Source organism: Temnothorax longispinosus, chromosome 2 (assembly GCF_030848805.1).
Source record: "Temnothorax longispinosus isolate EJ_2023e chromosome 2, Tlon_JGU_v1, whole genome shotgun sequence".
NCBI classification, from domain to species: domain Eukaryota; kingdom Metazoa; phylum Arthropoda; class Insecta; order Hymenoptera; family Formicidae; genus Temnothorax; species Temnothorax longispinosus.
Genome location: NC_092359.1, coordinates 13,961,092 through 13,983,557, shown reverse-complemented (window position 1 = coordinate 13,983,557; position 22,466 = coordinate 13,961,092). Strand labels below are relative to the sequence as shown.

Here is a 22,466-nt window from a genome sequence, read left to right as displayed (position 1 = left end):
TAGTTTATATAGTCTTATTTTCTCTCTAAAGTTTATAAAGTCTCCAAAAGGGGTTACCGATTTTTTTCTTGCAACGTTTTTCGCGAACTACTCATTTGTTAATAAACTGAATTTTTGAGAATTATATATGAAACAGAGGTAGAATTTTCCGGAAATGGCGGTGGTGGGGTTAATTTTTTGATACCAATTTTTTTTAAACCGGTTGCGTAGTTTTTGATGCCAATGTGTTTCTTATGTTTTAAAACGTCGAAATATCGCATAAAAAAATGCAAAATTGCTAATAATAAAGAGGTTACCGATTTCTGTTTAAAAAAACAGCCAAACTTACTATATAACTCAAGAATTGATTAACTAAATTTTAAAGAATTATGTATGAAATAGAGGTAGAAAAAAAACTGAAAAATATAATAGAATTAATAAAAATTGTTTTATTTACTTCACCATTGTCTCACAAAAAAAAATCGAAAACTAAAAAAATAAACGGGCACAATAACAACTGTGCCGCACAACAACGTAGAACTACGTCAACTGTCACTATTTCATGTTAAAGTACTCAGCGAAGGAAAGTAGACGTAGGGCTACGTCAACTGTCACTAAAGACAGTTGTTGTGCGGCACAGTTGTTACTGTGCCCGTTTATTTTTTTACGGAACGGCACATAATTTATAAAGCAAAACAATAGAAAAATTCGATTGAAACATCTCTTACAATTAAAAAATTAATATAAAATAATATTTAAAGTATTTTAATTGTAAGAGATGTTTCAATCGAATTTTTCTATTGTTTTGCTTTATAAATTATGTGCCGTTTCGTAAAAAATTTCCGCGTCATAGGACCCATAAGATTTTTTAACACTTTAAAGATATGTTGTAGACTGTTCAGGTTATAATAAATTCTCACTCTGGTTCCGCGTCGCTTACCGTACCTTTCAAAAAAATAGTCACAGTTAACTACTTTTATTGACACACATACATTGCAAAATACATTTATTAAAAACACTGATATGCTTATACATTTAGGGGAATATTTTAGCAGATTGTTCGAAATTCAAAAAAATGCAATATAATGCTTATTTGACAACGGCGATGGTCGCGATTGCCTGCCGATTGCAATATGCGAGTGTTATATGGCGAACAGCCGCCCGCTATTAATACTGAAAATACCGTACGCATCGGAGAGCCGGATTATTGTTGTCTCTCCTTACAGTACCTGTATAGGTGTTGAGTGTAATGACGGGTGGAAGGATACCGCAAGCCGGGCACCTTCGCAAAGGCGGACAAGCGTGTTGTCGACTTGTCGCCCTCTCTCTCTCTCTCTCTCTCTCTCTCTCTCTCTCTCTCTCTCTAGTAGCTGCCCACTATTGTACGCTAGGTACTTGGCAATGGCTCGGTGCCCCTTGTAATTCAGGTTGCTGCCCTTAGTCGTACGCAAGGTACCGGCAATTTCCAAGTAATCTCACAGCACACACGAGACGACGACACGCTACGACTCGACTCGATCCTCATGACAAAAGCGCGCCAGAACCCGTGTCGCTCGCTCCCTCGCGACGACTGCTCTCCGCGGAGCTCTCTCAGTCGATAGATTACCGTCGCTTAATCCTCGACGTCGATAACAGCAACCATTTCCGTAACATTCCTGCCCGCCTTCGACAAGAGAATTGTCGAATACGTTGGGTCAGGGTCCGTAGGTAGGATACACAGCTTGGCTATAGGTCGTTTGTAGGTGGACGTTGAAGTTCGCAGGGTGACGACTCTGGTCAAACCATCGGGTCCAGGGTGTAATTGGGTGACTCTGGCTAGAGGCCACTTCCCAGGAGGATAGCGCTCATCTGTAATCAAAACTAGTGAACCCTCTTTTATTTCGTTAGTAGGATGGTGCCACTTAGAGATGGCCTGATATCGCTGCAAACACTCCGAGGACCACCTCGTCCAGAAGTGTTCTACGGCGAAGTAACTGCCAACGAGTAAGTCGTGACAGTGGCTCATTAGCTAGATTGGGTTCCGGTATGACAGTCGGTGCGTGTCCCATCAAAAAATTCCCTGGAGTTAAGGCGGCATAGTCGTTAACATCGTCGTTGAGCGGACAAAGAGGTCGAGAGTTTAATACGGCCTCAATCTGTATAGTGATAGTGGTCATCTCCTCATAGGTAAGGACTTTCTCCCCTAGGACTCGTTTAAGGTGAAATTTAACTGATTTCACAGCCGCTTCCCATTTTCCACCGAAATGAGGAGCAGATGGAGGGTTGAACCTCCACTCGGTACCGTCATTAGCCAGAAGGGAGGCGATGTCACCAAGTTTGTGAGAGGATTGTTGGAATAGACGTTTCAACTCAGCGTTGGCTCCCATAAAATTTGTACCGCAGTCACTCCACAAGATGGAGCATATACCTCGTCTTCCGCTAAAGCGTTTGTAGGCAGCTATAAACGCTTCTGTAGTATAATCCGTAACTACTTCGATGTGTACGGCAGATGTTGCGAGACAGACGAATATAGCCAAGTAGCCCTTGTAGGACTTTGCTGCCCGCCCTCTCCACGTCTTCAACGTCACGGGTCCGGCATAGTCGAGGCCTGAATGGGAGAAGGGCCGCGCTGGGTTCACTCTTACGGAGGGAAGTTGGCCCATCATTTGTTTTGCTCGAATGCCGCGGTACCGAACACAACGTCCGCATCTTAATATGTGGGATCGTATTGGCGCCCTTCCGCCAATTATCCAGAAATTCTCACGCAGGAGGCTCAAAGTCACTTGGGTGCCTCCGTGAAGTGATCTTCTGTGAGTATCTTCAATGACGAGCGTGGTCAATGGTGACCTCCTAGGTAGAATAAGCGGGTGCTTGGCTTCCATATCAATCTGGGCAAAATGAAGACGGCCACCTACTCGAAGCAGACCGTCCCGGTCGATAAATGGAGTGAGTCGATTCAAGGAATTTGACTTCGGTAACTGCTCTCCTTTAACTAAGAGTCGTATCTCCTCGTAGAACCATGTTCGTTGTACAATTCGCACCCATAAATCACGGCTTTGCTGGATCTCAATTGGAGTTAATGGATAATTAGAAGGAGAAGACTGAGGTACTTTACGCAAGCAGTTTACAAATCGGCGACACGTCGCAGTGACACGCAGTAATCTAGTAAGAGAGGAATACTTGCGTAATAGCTCCCAGTATGGAGGCAGATTTACTAAAGCAATCATAACATAACCAGGACGCTCCTCCATATCTATGTCTGATGTCGATCTGTATTCCGTGTAAGGCCAAGAAGCTTGCGATTCGGATAACCATGTTGGTCCCTTCCACCAAAGGTCAAGGTGGAACAGTTTATCCGCTTTTAGGCCTCGTGTTGCAAGATCAGCGGAGTTTTGTTTGCCCGGTACGAAACGCCACGATCCATTGGGCAAAAGTTCTTGTATGGCGGACACGCGATTCCTAACAAAATCCTTCCAGCGCGATGGGTTAGCAGTTATCCACTTAATCGTTGCCTCTGAATCTGACCAACAGAATACCAGTGCTTCGAACAACTCGAGAGCTTTTACCACTTTTGCTATTAATCGCGCTAGGAGGAGAGCTGCAGTAAGCTCAAGTCGCGGAATGGTGAGCCGCTTAAGAGGCGCAACTTTGGTCTTTGAGCACACCAGTTGTACTGAAAATGTATTGTCGCTATTCGGAATCCTTATGTACACCGCCGCCGCCATGGCTAGTTGAGATGCGTCCGAAAATCCATGAATTTCAATCCTCGAAGTATCGCAACGAAGAACACCGAGCCATCTCGGTATAGAGAGGGGTTCGAGCTGTAATAGTTGTTGTTGAAACGCAGTCCATCTCTCTTGTAAAGTGACAGGAATCAGCTCATCCCATCCAGTCTTCAACAGCCATAGCTCCTGCAATATGATTTTCGCTCTTATTATAATAGGCGAAATCAGTCCTAGAGGATCATACAACTTGGCTATGTCCGAGGCAATTGCTCTCTTCGTGAAGGTGATATTGCCTGGAACTGTGGAAGAAAAATGCAGAGTGTCAGAAAATGGCCGCCAAACGAGACCCAGAAGCTTGCAAAAGGTAGGATCGATTTCTATGTCGGTAGGTACCCCTTCTTCCGAGTTAGGGAGAAGATCAGGATAGTTGCTACTCTATTCATGCAAGGGAAATCCTCCTGCTTCGCAAAGCCCCTTCACTTGCTGTATAATATCCTTAGCTTCTAATGTCGTATCAGATCCCCCATAAATGTTGTCGACGAATCTGCCCTTCTTCATAGGAATGATTGCTTTAGGAAAACGATGACCTTCCTCTTTCACCAATTGCTCTAGAGCTCTCAACGCCAGAAAGAGTGCACATCGTAGTCCGTAAGTCACTGTCGTAAGGCAGTAGGCGAGAAGCTGTTGTTCCGATCCGATCCATAATATTCTTTGTAGGTTCCAATCGTCCTGGTGCACAGCTATCTGACGGAACATTTTAACTATATCCGTAGAGAATAGAACCTTATGGGTACGTATCCAAAGCAGAATATCGCATATGTCAATTTGAAGCTTGGCACCGGCGTGTAGAATATCGTTTAGCGAGAGGCAATTGCTGGTAGGGCTGGATCCGTTAAAAACCACCCTGAGTTTCGTGGTTCGATTATTCTCTCGTAGTACCCCATGATGGGGAAGATAATTCACCACAGAATTCTGAGCGGAGGAGGCGTCAACCTCTTTCATGTGACCCATCTTCAAATACTCCTCTAGAAAGTTTTCGTAAAGTTGTTGAAAAGTACTTTGATTTGAGAATCGTTGAAACAGGTTCTTAAGACAACCGAGAGCCTTTGCTTTAGAGTCCCCCAAAACCGACGGATTGATTTTTAGAGGGAGTCGAACCACATATATGCCCGTTGCATCTCGTGAATAGGTTGTTAGAAAGTGTCGTTCGCACTCCTCTTCCTCCTCAGTTAACTCTGCTATAGTCGACTTAGGAATTTCTTCTTGTGTCCAGAATCTGGAAAGAAGATCTTGTAATTCTTGATCCGGTGAACAATGATGTGCATGCGCTGAAAAAGGTGTCTCGGCTGCTGACATAGGGCCACAGAGGACCCATCCGAAGATGGTTTGCTGCGCCGTAGGCGAGGAAGAATCGCCTGGTATCATGCCTTGTCGTATCACGACATGAAAATTGTCTGATCCTATTATGACCTGTATTGTTCCAGAGACGTAGTATTCCGGATCGGCTAACTGGAGTCCTGAAATATGAGGCCAGGTTGGAGCACTAACGCTGCACGATGGTAACTTCGCCGTAAGACGTGGCAATATGAAGGCTCGTATTTGACATTGTAACGCTGAGTCATGAATGGAGTGCAGTTGTATGAAAACACTCCCCTTTGTATGTCCGGAATAAGTGCCACCAATTCCGAGAAGCGGTATTGATGCGGCCGTTCTAGTGAGTTGGGCTCGTTGCACTAGATCTTCCGTGATGAAAGATAACTCTGATCCCTGATCGATTAATAAACGCACCGGATGGAAATCCCCGTTACTCTTCCTTACCAAAGCTCTACTCGTCGCCAGTAAAGTAAGCTTTCTCGTACGATTTGCCTGTTCGGTATGGTGTGCACATGTCTTTAATTGTCAGTCAGTAGTTACTGATGGATCTGACTTCTCCTCAGATTGATTGGCCGGTTTTGCCGGCGTACTAGTAGGTGTGGTTAAAATTTCTCGTTGATTCTCGTGAAGAGTCGTATGATGCTTTTTCCCGCATTTTAGGCATCGCGTCACGGAGGTGCACTTCTTAACTAGGTGAGGTGCGAGACAATTGAAGCATCGTTTATGTCTGATGACAATCTCCTTACGCTGTTTAGCCGTCTTCGATTGATAACGTTCACATTTTGCTAGATAGTGCGATGATCCGCATAAAGGGCAAGCAGACGCTGCGGCATGCGCCGCGACCTTCGAATAAGGTTTTCCTGAAGTGGAAGCAGCCGACGTTCTTTGAGTCATATTTGGATTGAGATTCTCCATAGCCCGTGTTCGTCCAGTGAGAAATTCCTCAAATTGTTCGAGGGTTGGATAAGTAGTAGAGGATCCTTGCTTAACCTCCCACGCTTCTCGTGATTCAGGATCAAGCAACTTCACGACTTGGTGAAGCAATAACGGATCCCATTTATCTACCGCACATCCCAGTGAGCGAAGAGCCGCAGTCGTCTCCGATACAGTGGTCATAAAATTTCGAAGGCCTATTGCATTCTTCGTCTTGAGTGGCTTCAGACTCGTTATCTTGTCTAATTGCGCCTCGATCAAAAATCGTGTATTCTCATACCTCGATACCAACAAAGTCCACGCAATTAAGAAGTTGTCGCCGGAGACATCCAGATTGCCTATCATTCGTGCGGTTTCATCTTTAACGCATGTTTTCAGGTAATGCATTTTTTCGACATCCGTCAGATAGAAGTTATTTTTTATCATAAAGGTAAAAGTGTCATGAAACGTTCTCCAGGTTGGGTAGTCTCCGGAGAAAATCGGCAGCTGAATGCGCGGTAATGCACTGCGTGGCAGTTGCGACGTGGACGCCCCTTGTTGCGATGTGGACGCCCCTTGTTGCGGTGTGGAAGCCCCTTGTGGCGGTGGGGACGCTCCTTGATCTAAAAGCGACGATCTGGAATGTCGTTCCGCTGTATCGAATTCTTCTAGCTGGGTGAATAACATGGCACGAGCATAAACATAGAAGGCTTGACAGCGTTCGTATATGCGTTCTCTCAAGTAAGAATGGTCTCTCAGATCCTCGCTGGCGGATAGGCATAGGTTTTCATGCTCTTCTTGAAATTTATTCCAATTCTGCTCAAGCATATCCAGGCGAGCACTGATCAGATGTCGATTCGTTCGATCAGCACTCATATTGTCTTGATCCGTCTCGTTCTGTATAAGTGCAAATCGACTCCGTTGCAGAGCGATCCGTCCTTCCATATTTTCCATCTTGCAATGTAGAATTCAGCGTGAAAACAACTTTAAGCTCTGACGCGGTGAGATCCGGCTCGGAGGACCATAAAATGTTCAGGTTATAATAAATTCTCACTCTGGTTCCGCGTCGCTTACCGTACCTTTCAAAAAAATAGTCACAGTTAACTACTTTTATTGACACACATACATTGCAAAATACATTTATTAAAAACACTGATATGCTTATACATTTAGGGGAATATTTTAGCAGATTGTTCGATATTCAAAAAAAATGCAATATAATGCTTATTTGACAACGGCGATGGTCGCGATTGCCTGCCGATTGCAATATGCGAGTGTTATATGGCGAACAGCCGCCCGCTATTAATACTGAAAATACCGTACGCATCGGAAAGCCGGATTATTGTTGTCTCTCCTTACAGTACCTGTATAGGTGTTGAGTGTAATGACGGGTGGAAGGATACCGCAAGCCGGGCACCTTCGCAAAGGCGGACAAGCGTGTTGTCGACTTTTCGCCCTCTCTCTCTCTCTCTCTCTCTCTCTCTCTCTCTCTCTCTCTCTCTAGTAGCTGCCCACTATTGTACGCTAGGTACTTGGCAATGGCTCGGTGCCCCTTGTAATTCAGGTTGCTGCCCTTAGTCGTACGCAAAATACCGGCAATTTCCAAGTAATCTCACAGCACACACGAGACGACGACACGCTACGACTCGACTCGACCCTCATGACAAAAGCGCGCCAGAACCCGTGTCGCTCGCTCCCTCGCGACGACTGCTCTCCGCGGGGCTCTCTCAGTCGATAGATTACCGTCGCTCAATCCTCGACGTCGATAACAGCAACCATTTCCGTAACATAGACAAGTACTCACAACAGGTAAGAAGGAAGCGTCAGAGGATCGTCACTTGTCCATTTGATCATCAAAGTCAAGCAACGTGGGCGCGGTACTATACTCGGACGGGTGACCGGCTTGAGAGAGCAGTTTTTTCAGATGGACGCGCGGTTGTACGCACACCCAATAAAAAAAAAAAACAGTTAAGAAAGCGGTTTTTTTCTTTTCCTAGATAAAGAAAAAGTTCTTTAAACGTTTCTTTGTCAAAAAAGTTGTTACAATAAACGTTCTTAAACATTAAAAACATTTAATATTAAAAACAAATTTTTTTAATATTAAAAAAATTTGTTTTTAATACATTTTTTACAATATTAAAATAAATATCTTTTTAATAAGAAAAAAAGGCTTTATCCCATTAATTTAAACGTTTTTTAAATATTTTTTTTTACTACTAAAAATGTTTTTAAGAACGTTTAAAAAATATTTTTTTGCTACTTGGGATATTGAATATATGGTCATATATATGATTATATATAATTATATATTGTTGTGCCCTCCTTTTACGGCGGGACACAATGGGATCGTTTATCCACGGAGGAGTCGGGATTGATTATCAACACTTTTCAATAAATGACAACTTTAATTAATCCACTCTGAGTTACAATCGTTATTCGCGTTTGACGCCCGTTACTGCTCTGCTCCCTGACTCCGATTGCCCTCTCGTCTCCTGTTGTCGCTTCCTTTTGAATCCTCGTCTTGTCCTTCAATATCGCTGAGTTGCTCGATCGTATCTGGGCCGATCGCGCAACTCATCTTTTGCTGATTCGGCGTTGCGTAATTCTTTCGGGCTTTCGCGGTCGCGTTCCCTATTGTTATTCTCGGTCTTTCTTAATACTATTCTTATTTTATTATTACATTAATTGGGGCCGCAACATCCCTCCCCCTTTGAGAGAAGGAAACTACGGTCTGTAGTTTTTGTTACAATTTTTTCGCTGCTTATCCTATTTCTATTTCTATTAGGGTGGTTTATTTTCTTTATTATTTTTGTACGGTTACATTTTTCTTGTCTTTTAATATAGTATCGCTGAGTCGCCCTGTACGTGCGGTCGGGCGCTCGCTCGTTTCTTATGTCTTTTTATTACATAGATGATTATTCCTACTATGCTTAATATAATTATTAACGTAAGTTAATCCTACGGGATATATGACATAGGGATTTTTTATTAGCGTGTCTTGGGATTTTTTCAATTCTTTATTTATGTCGCTTATTTCTAGACTTAATTCCATTAATTCGTTCGGATTCCTAATTACAGGTTCTAATCTAATTTCTTTTTTCGCTTGTTCGTTAATATTTTTATTTTTGTTTGTTAGCGTTAGGTTAAAATCTGCTAAGTGCATTTCTATTTGTCTCATAGTCGTTTGTCTTTTTGTTTTTATAATAATGTCGGGTGTGGTTAGTTTACAATTTTCGATTATACTTAGTTTCCCTGTTCTTTCTATTTCTATTTTTTGTTCTGCCTGTTCATTACATTGAATCGTCAGCTGTTGTTTTTTCGGCGTTGAGAATAGCCACGTTTGTGGTTCGCTTAACGTTATCCATAAGGTTACGTTTGACATTATTTGACGTTTCTCGCAGGTGTTTACATATCCTGGCGTTTTTACGTAAACTTGTACTTCGCATGGTGCGTCGGCTTTTACAAAATATACCGGGTAGTTTCGGTTGCATACATATTTTACTCCGTTTCGTTTACAGTCGTTTAAATCGCGTTCCTCTAGCGTTATGTAATTATGATTCTCTTTATCTATTGCTAATATGTTGTGAGTAATTCTTAGGAATGTGAAAATATTCGCGTGGTTATAGACAGGTAATGGTGTCGTTTTTATTATGTCATACACGGGGTATGCTACCACGGGAAAGATTATCGTATAAATGTTCGGTTTATCATAATATGCGTTAATTTCTACATAGTTTTGTATCTCGTTCTGTACACGCTCCAGTAAGAACGTAAAATCGTACTGGTTATTAAGAAAACTCAACTAGTGTAATTCGTTTGAAAAGTAACCTTTCGATATATTAATTGACTACAATTTTTAGAACTTTTGAGAGTATAACGCGGTATTAATATAAATCACATATAAATGAAATACATAGTTTAAGTATCAGGAAACTCAATCATTAATAGTCCGTTCACTTTAATAAATATACATTTTTGCTGGAGATATTTCTTTTATAAATTCCAATATAATAAATGCGCAAGACCAATCGACTTCACTTAAATAAATTAAAAGCACTGAGAATCATTAAATATTTTTAACGCATAAGAGAAAAACCTTGAAGAACAAAGTATATTTGTGAAAGGACCATTAATGCAAAACATTTCAAAGTACAATATAATACAAGTATAAATTCAAAATCTAATTAATATATATAGAAGAAATGGAATAATGCATGAATTAATTTGGTATTCTACTAATGAAGAAAATAGATTTCTGAGAAATCAATGTTAAAAAAAATAAGTGGTTCTTAACCAATAAATATACCCTTTTCTTCTTTGGCAATTCAATGCATTAATCCATAATAAACATGACATATTTTCATATAGATATCATCAATCGTGCATAATATGGTTTAACCATTGGATAATGTTTCTGAAATAATTATTCGTTTCGAAATAAACTTAGAGATATTCAATTTACGATAAAGAAAGAATACACTGACTATTGAATCGCAATAGAGTACATTAAACAATGTGAACATGTACTATTTTACTAAATATTAACTTTACAGTTTCGATGAGTTAATTCTCAATTAATATCTTAACGAATCCTTACAATCTTTATACAACATACGTAATTTTACAATGAAAAGAAGCGAATATACTAAATACGCGTGGTTGCAACCAAATTCTTTTTATACTTGATTACTCAAGTGAAATGAGAAGAATTTTCCTTGTCTTAAACAGTGGCCACCGATTGAGAGATAATATTGGATTGAATGCCTTGCCGAAATGCAAGAGTGGTTGTTATACATTCCAAATCCAATACGAAAGAAAGCTCTCGAATATTCTGGAACCAAAGATAGTCATCAGCTAACGTTTGTAACGACTTTATCAGTGGTCCCCTTACGAATAACAAGAGTTACCTGTGCGAGCTTTCACTTTACGTGAAAGTGACTCCAAAGAGGAGGAATACCGCCCTTCGGGTGAAAAGTCGGAAATATATTTCCATCGAATGTAATTTCCAATCGTCCTTCCTTCTTTAATAATGGCGGATGCCTTTTCCTTATATATGGCAGATATTTTTCCAGTGTCGGTAGTCGCCTTTCCTTACGTCGTGCTGCCGTATTTAATATATTCGTCGTTGTAATTACGATTGAGTATGACTTGAAACGATTGATTTAACGACTCAATATCCTTTTTACAAAGAATATTAGAAACGGGTAAAATACGCGACACGACTCGAAACGCGCGACTTTTGTGGACGAAAGATGTGGATATAATGACGATCGTGAACGGAAGATATTGATACAATGACGATCGTTGCTACGCAAGCTCGATACTTCCGTAACGAACGCGGAAGTCAGGTATCGCAGCGCCATACGGACTCGGAAACCAAGTATTGCAGCGCCTTTGCGTGCGAAACATACGCACTACCAATGTCACTAGACCCATGTATTAGTCTTTATAGAGTGTTTACGTAGAGTGTTTACGGAATCAGTTGCTTACTGGCGAATACCATAGATGGCAACACGCCATTTTTCATTCGTCGATAAATCGCTGTGTTTTCAACACGTTCCAATTTTCTAATCTAGTTTTAAAAGAAAAGTGGGATCCATGCGTCAATTGTGACGTTGCCTCTTTTAGTTCGGTTATTATTTTTTCTATGGGTAATAGGCGGGTGAGTATTACTCCTTCCCGCGAATATGTGAGGTAGTCTATCGTGTCTTTCACGTCTTCCATTAGATCCTCTGTAATTGTGGTTAGTATTAAAAGCTGTTCGTCTATTTCTTCTCTTTTGGCGTACAGTGCTGTGTCCAGCTGTATCCGTCTCGTGACGTTCGTCATCAGTTGTTCGTTGTGGTACAACGATTTTTCTAAGGCCTCCATGTGGCCTATCGTGGCATTTATCACCTTTAATTGGCTTTTTGCGGTGTGCCGTAGAGTCTGTTGCTGATTTTGTATCAGTTCAAGCTGCTCCTGTATGTGTTTTGCGTCGTCGGCATCCATAGTGCCGAACAGCGTTTTGCTGATCGTGCCGATCGGGTCTATTAACCTTCGCTTATTATTATTTGTTTTATATATAGTCTGTAATCGCGTTAATAATTGCGTTAATTTTTTGTTATTTTTCTCTATCGTATGGAGAATGTTTTTGCACGTCTGCTGCGTGTCCTTTGCGATTATCGTTTCGCATACTTCTTCGGCTTGCTGTAGAAATTCCTGAAGTTGGTGATATCGGTTTCCTAGGGCTGCTACGTCAATTTTAATCGCTAATTTCCAAGTAGCTTCTACCTGTTGCAATTGTCCGGTTCTCTCAAAGTATATTCCCGGCTCGCTGCTGAATTGTCGTATCTCGTACGATGGTGCTGTCTCAGGTTTCGCTTTTTTCGCGAAGTGCTGGACGACGATCAGCGTCCTGTAAGATAAGGACTCATGTTACCTTTCTTCGAATTTTTACCTTGGCTTGATAATGCCTTCTCCTCGCGTTTTTTCTCTCCTCGCGCGTTTAGTTGCTCTTGAAACGTAGTCCAGAGTACTTTTTGTTTGCGCTAATTATGAGGTGCCGTCTGTGTAACCGTTTTTTTGTCCCGACGACGTGCGACGCATGTTGGCGCACGTATTGGCTACGCGCTGCTCGTGCGGGTGCCGTGAGTGAGGGTGCCGCGCTTAGTGCGCGGATGGCGGCGAATTTGGGTTCGGGGCCGACGTCGCCCCCTCCCCCCTACGCAGAAGCGTTTCTTACGCCCCCGGATACCTGGATGCATCTCCTCTACCCCCTGGAGGTCACATTGGATGTGGCCACCGGACGTCGTGTGGTGCGACGTGTTTGATGTTCGGTAAGTACATATTATCTTATTTTCCTTAGTTTTTACTATCGCTTACTTTCTATCGCCTACTTTCTATTGCTTGTTTTTGTTCTTTTGCGCTGTTTTTACTGTTCTATAAAGGGCTTTAATCGGTTTACGTGTACTCGCGTGGTTTTCCGTCCCTTTTTGATCGTGTAATTGACGTCTGAATGTTTTTCGATTATTTCATATGGTCCTATCCACGGGGATTCTAATTTTTTCGATCTCCCTCTACGTATCGTTTCGTCGTGCAAGAGAACTTTGTCTCCCACTCGAAAATTGATTTCTTTTGTCTTCTTATCATACGTCTCCTTGGCCTTAGATTTTTCGTTTCGCAAATGTTCCTTTGCAACTCGTTGTGTCGCTCTTAATTTTTCTTTTAGCTCTTGCGCGTAATCGTCATAAGTATACGTTGGTTTCGGTGGTTGCGACAGTGCCGTCGGTAGTGTCGCTCGGTGCCCGTATACTAATTCAAAGGGTGTAAACCCGGTCGCCGTGTGTGGCGTCGTGTTATACGCGAACATCGCGTATGGCGTCCATTCGTCCCAGTCTGTCTGGTCCGCGTTAATATAATGTCGCAAGTATTCGGCTAATGTTCTATGAGAGCGTTCCAATGCTCCATTACTCTCGGGATGGTAGGCCGTTGTTTGAATTTTTTCTATCTTCAATAATTTACACGTGCTTTTAAATATCTCGCTAAGGAAATTCGTTCCTCTATCCGTCAGTATTTTGTCGGGGATACCGTATTCAAAGATAATCTTTGTGACGAATTCTTTCGCGATTGTATTCGCTTCTTGATTAGGTAAGGGTATCGCCTTACTGAATTTTGATAAATTATCCTGAAACGTGAGGATATATTTATTTCCGTTTTCGGTCACTGTCAGTGGTCCTACTATATCTAAAGCACATTTTTCGAACGGTTTGTCCGCGGTGTCTGTTATTACTAAGGGTGCTTTATTTTTTCGCGATAACTTGTTCTTCTGACATAGTTCGCATTTATTAATGTAATCTTCGACGTCTCGAGTTAATCCTCTCCAATTATGCGTCAACCTTATTCGGTTTATGGTGCGTTCCACACCCTGATGTCCTCCTACAGGTGCATCATGGTATTCGTATAATATACGTTGCTTCTCTTCTTCTGTATATTTTCTTTCGCTCTCCTCTTCGTTATTCTCTTCCTTCTCTATCTTGTTGATATCTGTCGGCACATGTCGACTCAGCGCATCTGCGTTTCTATTCTCTTGACCGGCCTTGTGTACGATAGTGTAATCGTATTCTTCTAATTTCAATCTCCATCGGATTAATCGTGATCCGGGGTCCTTTACGTTAAATAGCCAAACCAATGATTTATGGTCTGTCACTATGGTAAATTTTGTTCCATAAACGTATGGTCGGAAGTGTTTCACCGCCCATACTATCGCTAGTAATTCTTTCTCGGTAGTATTGTAATTTTGCTCGGCTTTAGATAGTACTCTGCTCGCATACGCCACGGGTTGATCTTGACCTATCTTTCCCTGTGACAGTATGGCTCCTATTGCGTAATCTGACGCGTCGGTCGTTACTACAAATTCTTGGGAGAAGTCCGGGTATTTTAATACCGGTGCTGTGGTTAGTTTTTCTTTAAGTATTGCAAATGCGTTTTATTGTTCTGCGTTCCACTCGAATTTGATATCTTTTCTGGTCATTTTTGTGAGTGGCTTGGCGATTGCTGAAAAATCTTTAATAAATCTTCGATAATATCCGGCTAATCCTACGAAAGCCTGGATGTCCTTTACCTTTGTTGGTCTCGGGAAGCTTTTTACTGCTTCTAATTTTGAAGGGTCTGGCAAGATTCCGTTTTCTGTTATTACATGTCCGAGATACGTCACTTCTTTCCGAAGGAATTCGCATTTATCGGGCTGTAATTTCAAATTATATTTTCTCAGTCTTTTTAGCACTTCAATTAATCTCTTATTGTGCTCTTGCAAACTTGCTCCGTATACTATTATATCGTCTAGATAGACTAAGCATTGTAATCCTACTAGTCCTGCTAAAACGGCTATTATTGCTCGTTGAAATGTCGCTGAGGCATTTTTCAATCCAAAAGGCATTCGATTATACTCGTAATATCCGTATTGTGTCGAGAACGCTGTTTTTTCCTTATCTTCTTCTTCCATCGGGATTTGATGATATCCCGAGGCGAGGTCTAGCGTGGTAAAATATTTTGCTTTTCCCAGTTGATCTAGGATATCGGTTATGTTTGGCAATGGGAAGGAATCTCCCACCGTTAGGTCGTTCACAAACCGAAAATCTATTACCACTCTCAGTTTTAATTTTCCTGATGCGTCTCTTTTCTTCGGTACTACTAGCAACGGCGCATTCCACGGGCTCGTGCTAGGTCTAATAATTCCGTTTTTCAACATCTCTTTCACTTGTCTATTCACTTCTTCCTTGTGCTTTTCTGGTAAACGGTACGGTCGGACGTTGACCGGTACGCTGCCCGCCTTCGTGGTAATCTTATGCGCGACGATATCAGTGCATGTCAGTGGTTCTCCTTCCACATGCAATACATCGCTGTAATCTCTGCAAATTTCCATAATGGCTTTCTTTTCTTCTTCGTTTAAGTGTTGTGTGCGTATCAATTTTTCGACTTTCTCGCTACGCGGCATTGTTTCTTCTGCTTTGTCTACTTGGTTTACTTCTATCTCTTTTGCTTCTTCTTGCTCTAACTCTTCTAATGTTACTTGCGGCATTAGCATTTTGACTGTCTTCTCCGTCGTATTTAGTATGCTTGCCGGACATAGAAAGTTTTTTGGCATCACTAGGCAATTTCCTATGAACACTCCTGGCATTGTCTCTTCTGCCTGTATTATTCCTAGTGAATTTTTATTGGTCGCGACTTGTACTATTGTCTCGCTTCGCGGTTTCAAAACCATTTTCTTATACGGATATAATTTTAATGTACTATTCCCTATGCGTATTGCGCTCGACTCGTAACTATATGACGCTCGATGTTTCTTTATAAAATCTACGCCTAGTATTCCGTCGTATTCTATCGGAAAATCATCCTTGACGACATATATCGTGTGCTTGATCTTTCTATCTTTCAAGTCAATAGTTGCTGTAAATTTTCCAATTGTATGGGCTTTATGACCTGTTACTCCTGTAAGGGCCATTTTATCCTCTTCTATCATTGTTTCGCCTTTCAAATGTTTTACTTTTATTATTGATACGGCCGCTCCGGTATCGAATAGTAAATTTATTTTTTCGCGCTTCGCTTCTCGCATGGGCAGAGTGATTAAGTCCAGCCCTGCATGCTTTCGCGGCTTGTTCGTCAGGTGTGACACCTGATACTCTAACGCCGGTCGGCGCTGCTTTGTGTCCTCTTTATCTTCCTCATCGCTATTCGCGGCTGAATTACTGTCCTTTTTTCTCGGCCCATTCGTTTTCGGGTGAAAATTTTTATTTTGTCCTCGCGGATTATTAGGTTTGTTGTGATTCGTCCTTTCTTTATTTGGTCGACCATTTAACAGCCAACATTCTTCGCGCATGTGTCCTGCCTTCTTGCAGTAATTGCAGACTTTATCTATCGCGTTTACGTGGGGTGTCCTATCGGGTTTCGGTAAGGAGAAACGGTTCGCATATCTATTGGTACGACATTCTCTTCCGAGGTGCCCGTATTTTCCGCATTTTTGGCATTGTAATATCGATCGGTTATTGCGCGGTTGCGGCGAGTACGCATAATTATTTTTGGGACGCGGCGGAATTCCACTCGGCCCGTTTACTTTTTCTTCGGCGCTCGCTCCGGCAATTGCTTCTTGCAATGTTGCGAAATGCTGAGCTCGGACAAGTAACTTGATCTCGTCTCGCAATCCTAATTGAAAATTCTGTAATGCCTGTTGTTGAATCGTTTCTAATATAGTTCGCTTGCTTTCTATGGTGTGATTTCTTCCCTCTATCATGGAGTCGTATAGCTCCATCGCTAGCTTATCGGCTCTTAATCCGAATGCTCTTGCATTTTCTCCGGGTTTTTGCTTGAGTGTATTAAACTCTAGTTGTAAGTGTGTTGTGCTTTTGCGGCTCAAATAGCAAACTTCTAATTCCTTCTTTAGCTGTGCGAAATCTCTTATCTCTCGCGTTTGAAAATCTATCATTGCTCTTCCTTTTAGCTTTGTGCATAGCACTGCTTCTAATAGCGTTCCTTCTTCCATAGGGTTTATGTTTTTTATTGCATATGACGCGGCGCTTAAGAATTCTTGTAATTTACTCGAGGCTCCGTCGAACTCGGGTATCATGTCTCGTGCCTCTTTTAAACGTAGATATCCGATTGCGCGTTCCGCTTGGTTCCGAATATCATATGACGTTCTTCCGTACGTTACTTCGAACGGGAGGTTACTTGGCTCGCGTCTCGCGTGAAATTCGCGGCGTTCAGGATTCGCCGTTTCTAGTTGATTTACGCGATCTTGTAAGTTGCGGATTCCGTTTAATATCTCGTCGAGAATGGAATCTCTATCGTCCCGCGGCGGTCCGGCCCGTGCGGGTATCCGGTTACGGTGATTCGCCGGGGTGCCTCTTTGTGATAGCACTCGATTAAGACGGTTTATTTCTTCGTCTATTTCCTCTGGGGTTATCGGCGCGTTGTCATTTACGTTATTCGCGTCGTGGTTGCTATTTGTTGCTTCCGCCATCTCGATTACGTTCACGTGTCTCGGGGCAGAATAATACTCTTGCGGGTCAAATACGCTGCTATCATACGAGGTCAATGAGAACTCTCGTCTGTGTGTTCGCCTACTGGTCGTACTGTTCGCGTCTTCGGATTGTGCGTGCGCGTGTGAGGGGTGGAGTCTATTTTCGTCGGGGCAGTTATTTTGTCCTATTACTCTCGCGTCTAAAATTATAACGGAATCGTCGAATTGGGATTCGCGTTTGATTACGCTGTTCGGGTGTAATTCCGGTTCTGATTCGCTTTCGCTTGAGTAGTACGCGTCTAAATTTCTACGCACGGTTTCGCGATTGTCGCTTACGACTTCTTCGGTCGTTTGCACGGGGCTTAACGGTCTATTTCTACGCGCTCGTCGTGACGTCTCGCTATGGAGCCACGATTGGTTTAGTTCCGCAGGTGGATTTTCGTTTTCCGACATCTACGGTGATTGCGCTTTACATAATTTGCTTAGTCGACTTACATTACGGTCGCTAGTCGCATGTTGCTGGTCGGTGCTCGTGCCGCCTTATCTGTCGGTGAGCCTCCGTTGAGGTAGGTCGGCGCCTTCTCGGGTTACGCTGCTCACTTGTCCCTCGTCGGCCGCTACCGTGTTGTCCGCTGTTTTTGAATCTGGCTGCCTGTGTCTCCGTTGAGGATGTTGCACTGCCTCACTAATTCACTTATTTTTCTGTTTCAGCTGCCGTTCCCGTCTTGCCAATGGATCCCACCGCTGCCACCATTTGTTGTGCCCTCCTTTTACGGCGGGACACAATGGGATCGTTTATCCACGGAGGAGTCGGGATTGATTATCAACACTTTTCAATAAATGACAACTTTAATTAATCCACTCTGAGTTACAATCGTTATTCGCGTTTGACGCCCGTTACTGCTCTGCTCCCTGACTCCGATTGCCCTCTCGTCTCCTGTTGTCGCTTCCTTTTGAATCCTCGTCTTGTCCTTCAATATCGCTGAGTTGCTCGATCGTATCTGGGCCGATCGCGCAACTCATCTTTTGCTGATTCGGCGTTGCGTAATTCTCTCGGGTTTTCGCTGTCGCGTTCCCTATTGTTATTCTCGGTCTTTCTTAATACTATTCTTATTTTATTATTACATTTTAATTGGGGCCGCAACAATATAATTATATATGATCATATAGAGACAAAATTCATATATAATTGCTTTATATATATAATTATATATATTTATATATAATAATCTTTTTTTCCCGGGTACTTACTACAGTGAGAAATTGATTCAACTCACGACGGTTTCGTTAATATGAACAGTAAAGAACTGAAATTACAACACAATACTAATGTGGCATAAAGGCCACATAACAGAATAATTGTGAGCAAATACCTTCATTCCTTCTATTTTTTCTAACGTCTGCGGCGTAAATCCCCGCGCGGCGTAAATATCGGAGTTACCCTAATGTTAATGTAAAAAAGTAAAATTAATGTAAATATAGAAAATGTTGTATTAATTGCATTGATATTGTAATTAATAATAAATTATCCGGGAAAAAAAATCTTTTATTTATTCATATTAGTTTATATTAATTTATATTAGTAGATACATGATTATATATGCATGATCATATAAGAAATGGAAAATATAATCTTAAACAATATTATATGGCCTTATATGAGAGTATATAATTATACATGGCCATATGATTATAGCACATATGATTATATACTCGGGAAAAAATACCTCTTATTTGTTCATATTAGTAAATATATAATTATATATGGTCATATAAGAAATGGAAATATAATTTTGAACAATATTATATGGCTAAACCTCTTTAAGCATAACTTTATATAGTCATATATGGTTTTATATACTAGTATAATATTATCATGTGTGATCATGTAAAAGTATATTTATAAGGTTAAAGATAATCATATATAAATATATACTCTATAATGGATCTATCCATATAAATTTGTATAACTGTTATAAATATTCTTCTAGTATATTCTTCTAGTATAAGTTTCTTCTAGTATATACGCAATTGTGTAAACTGAAACTAAAAATAATATATTTTATATTAATTTGATATTGTCAAGTAAAATAATATACTAGAAAAATATTTATAACAGTTATACAAATTTATATGGATTATAGATCCATTATAGAGTATATATTTATTATATATGATTACCTTTAACCTTATAAATATACTTTTACATGATCGCACATGATAAATATACTAGGGTAAATATCTATAAAAGATCGAACCTCACCGATGACCTTGACCTTTTTTTTTGTTAACGGGGGTCCACACGGATACCCCCTCCCCCGGGGCGGGGAGGGCGGTTATGTGGGACTTTAACCATAGACATATTATATCTAGACCGAGCGTTAAGGAGTGGGGGTATAGGCGCACGTAGAAAGAGAGACACTCTGTTGTGTGGCTGTTCGTTCTCTCTCGTTTCGCGCATGCGTACGCAAAATAAGCGTGATGGGAGGGAGGCATTAAGAAAGAGGAGCGAGCCGAGCGAGGTGGAACGAGGAACTAAAACTTGGAACGTGAAACGGCTAGAAGTTGCTGTAGGACCACAGAGTAAATACGTTTTTTACATATAAAAAGATAATGCTTTTTACGGCGAGTTTGTTTATCAAGTATTTATTCAAGTTTATAAAAGGACGCCAATAAAATAAAGTATTTATTCAAGTATTTATTCAAGTTTATAAAAGGACGCCAATAAAATAAAGTAGTGAAATGAAGTGCTGAAACGTGAAAACTCTCTTTCTATATGGTAGATGGTGACTATATATCAAATGTTAATAAATACTATAAACAGATGACGTAAAAAGCAATATCTGTTTATACGTAAAAAGCATATTACTCTGTGGTTCTGCAGCTACGGCATAAAGTAAATACCATCGATATTAGGAACAAAAACAAGTTGTATGTATTGGTTATTATATATGTACTAGATTTTTTGCCCGCGCTTGGCGCGGGCTCAAAATCTATTCCCCCAAACTCACCCATTAATTAGGAGCACCAATAGAGCCTCATGAAACCCCCAATTTTCAACCCCATAGTAGCCATCCCTATAAAATTAGTAATCTTTTGCTGCCAGTTTCTCATACATACATCTCATACATACAGACGACGGTACTTATATATATAGATATATAAATATAAATAAAATTTATATAATTTTATCTATACATATAAGTACCGTCGTCTGTATGTATGTATGAAAGAGATGGAGAGATGGAAAGAATTTAAGATACATAGCTTTTTTCTTTGTCTCTCTCTCTCTCTCTCTCTCTCTCTCTCTCTCTCTCTCTCTCTCTCTCTCTTATAATGTTCTCTTTTTGTCTTTTCCTTGCGATTTGTCTTTGATCGATTGCATAAAAAACTGTGTCTTTTCTGTATGCTAACTCTTGATACACAAAATATAATCTATTTAATTAATTTAAAAATTTTTAAATATATATTTTATTAACATTTTAATTATTATATTATTCATTTATACAATTTTATAATTTTTTAATTTATAAAATTTCTCTGTATATTACATTTTTTGTAAAACATTTTTTACTTCCTTCTATTAGATGGCCTTGATTGCTTAATTCATCAATCTTAATTTTTACACTTTCCTTTTTGGTTGCTCTAGAAAATGCCACATAAAGTTGACCATGAGCAAATACAGGATGTGGCAAATAAATCCCAACTTTTTCTAAACTTTGTCCTTGTGATTTATTGATTGTCATAGCAAATGACACTCGAATAGGAAACTGTCTTCGTTTAAACTTAAATGGCAGTTTCAAATCACTTGTAATTAAATCTATCCTTGGAATAAAGACAATCTGTCCTCGAGCAAGACCAGTTAGAACCTCTGCATAAATTAGATTATTTTTCAAATTAGTAACAATAAATCTTGTGCCATTGCAGAGTCCTTTTTTAGTATTTAAATTTCTTAATAGGATTATTGTAGCACTGACTTTTATTTTAAGTCGATGAACTGGCATTCCAGAAGGTGTCAGAGAGTTTAAAAACTCAGTTGGAAAATTCAATTGCTCTTGTGGATCATCACTTACAATAGAGTCAATTGAGAGATACTCTTTTTCTTCTCCTTCTATTAGACAAAGAATTTCGTCATTAATTTTGAATGTATCCTCATTCTTAGGACAAAGAATCGTTCGATCTGGATTTTCTTTAATCTGTTCCATGGTGATTCTATCACCAAAAATTTCAGCAATAAGAGATTCTTTTGATATAAAATTCTGGGGAATTTCAATTGTATCGAGATGTAGTCCATCCGTATTTGATAATTTATCACCTATATAAGGAGTGATTTTAGCAAAATTTAGGCTTAATGAATAAATTATATGTGTGCGCGCGTGTATGTGTGTGTCAGCATATACAATTCTTTGAGATTTGGTCAATTACTTCCAGAAAAATTTGAAAAATTTTGGAACCGGTTTCCAAAAAGATCGGTAACGAAAAATTATACACTTAATGCAATTCCCGGGAAATTCTACCCCTACTTCATATACAATTCTTTGCGATTCGGTCAATTAATTCCCGAAAAATTGGAAAAATTAGAAAAACCGGTTTTCAGAAGATCGGTAACGAAAAATACACTTTATAACACTCCCCGGAAAATTCTACCCCTGTTTCATACACAGGGAAATTTTACCCCCACTTCATATTTTGAAATCACGTAACATTTTTTTAAACAAAAATCGGAAACCCCTTTAAAAAAATTGGAAAAACTCCGTAACCGGTTTCAAAAAAATCAATTCATTAATAAAAAATTATCCATTAATAAAAAATTAAACTTATCCTCCAAAAATTAAAAAAATTTTGACACGACTCCTATTTCATATATAATTCTTTAAGATTTGGTCAATTAATTCCCGAAAAATTGCAAAAAATTTGTAACCGGTTCCCAAAAAAATTGGTAACAAAAAATTATACACTTTATAGCAATCCCGGGGAAATTCTACCTTTATTTCATATGTAAT

General features: G+C 40.3%; 3 protein-coding genes across 5 annotated transcripts; all 3 read right to left on the bottom strand.

Moving 5' to 3' along the window:
• Positions 1-1,880: 1,880 nt before the first annotated feature.
• Positions 1,881-6,923, bottom strand: LOC139825222 (uncharacterized). The gene is made up of 3 exons (XM_071797771.1): positions 5,598-6,923; positions 4,164-5,549; positions 1,881-4,118 (listed from the first exon to the last, which is right to left on the bottom strand). Exons 1-3 carry the CDS (start codon positions 6,921-6,923, stop codon positions 1,881-1,883), a joined length of 4,950 nt encoding a protein of 1,649 aa, XP_071653872.1.
• Positions 6,924-8,308: 1,385 nt separating this feature from the next.
• On the bottom strand, positions 8,309-18,166 carry LOC139808542 (uncharacterized). 3 transcript variants are annotated; one of them, XR_011730896.1, is made up of 3 exons: positions 17,959-18,163; positions 10,877-11,070; positions 8,309-10,800 (listed from the first exon to the last, which is right to left on the bottom strand). XR_011730896.1 is itself a non-coding variant. In XM_071770631.1 (2 exons), the coding sequence occupies exons 1-2, from the start codon at positions 17,976-17,978 to the stop codon at positions 11,493-11,495; spliced, it is 894 nt and encodes a 297-aa protein (XP_071626732.1). In that variant the 5' UTR covers positions 17,979-18,163; the 3' UTR covers positions 11,079-11,492. The 3 variants fall into 3 exon arrangements, 1 of the variants encoding a protein (XP_071626732.1); XR_011730895.1 differs by having other exon boundaries at positions 8,309-11,070; positions 17,959-18,166; XM_071770631.1 differs by lacking the exons at positions 8,309-10,800; positions 10,877-11,070 and adding an exon at positions 11,079-12,366.
• On the bottom strand, positions 14,421-17,960 carry LOC139808541 (uncharacterized). The gene has a single exon (XM_071770630.1). It carries the CDS (start codon positions 17,914-17,916, stop codon positions 14,437-14,439), a length of 3,480 nt encoding a protein of 1,159 aa, XP_071626731.1. The 5' UTR covers positions 17,917-17,960; the 3' UTR covers positions 14,421-14,436.
• Positions 18,167-22,466: the final 4,300 nt, after the last annotated feature.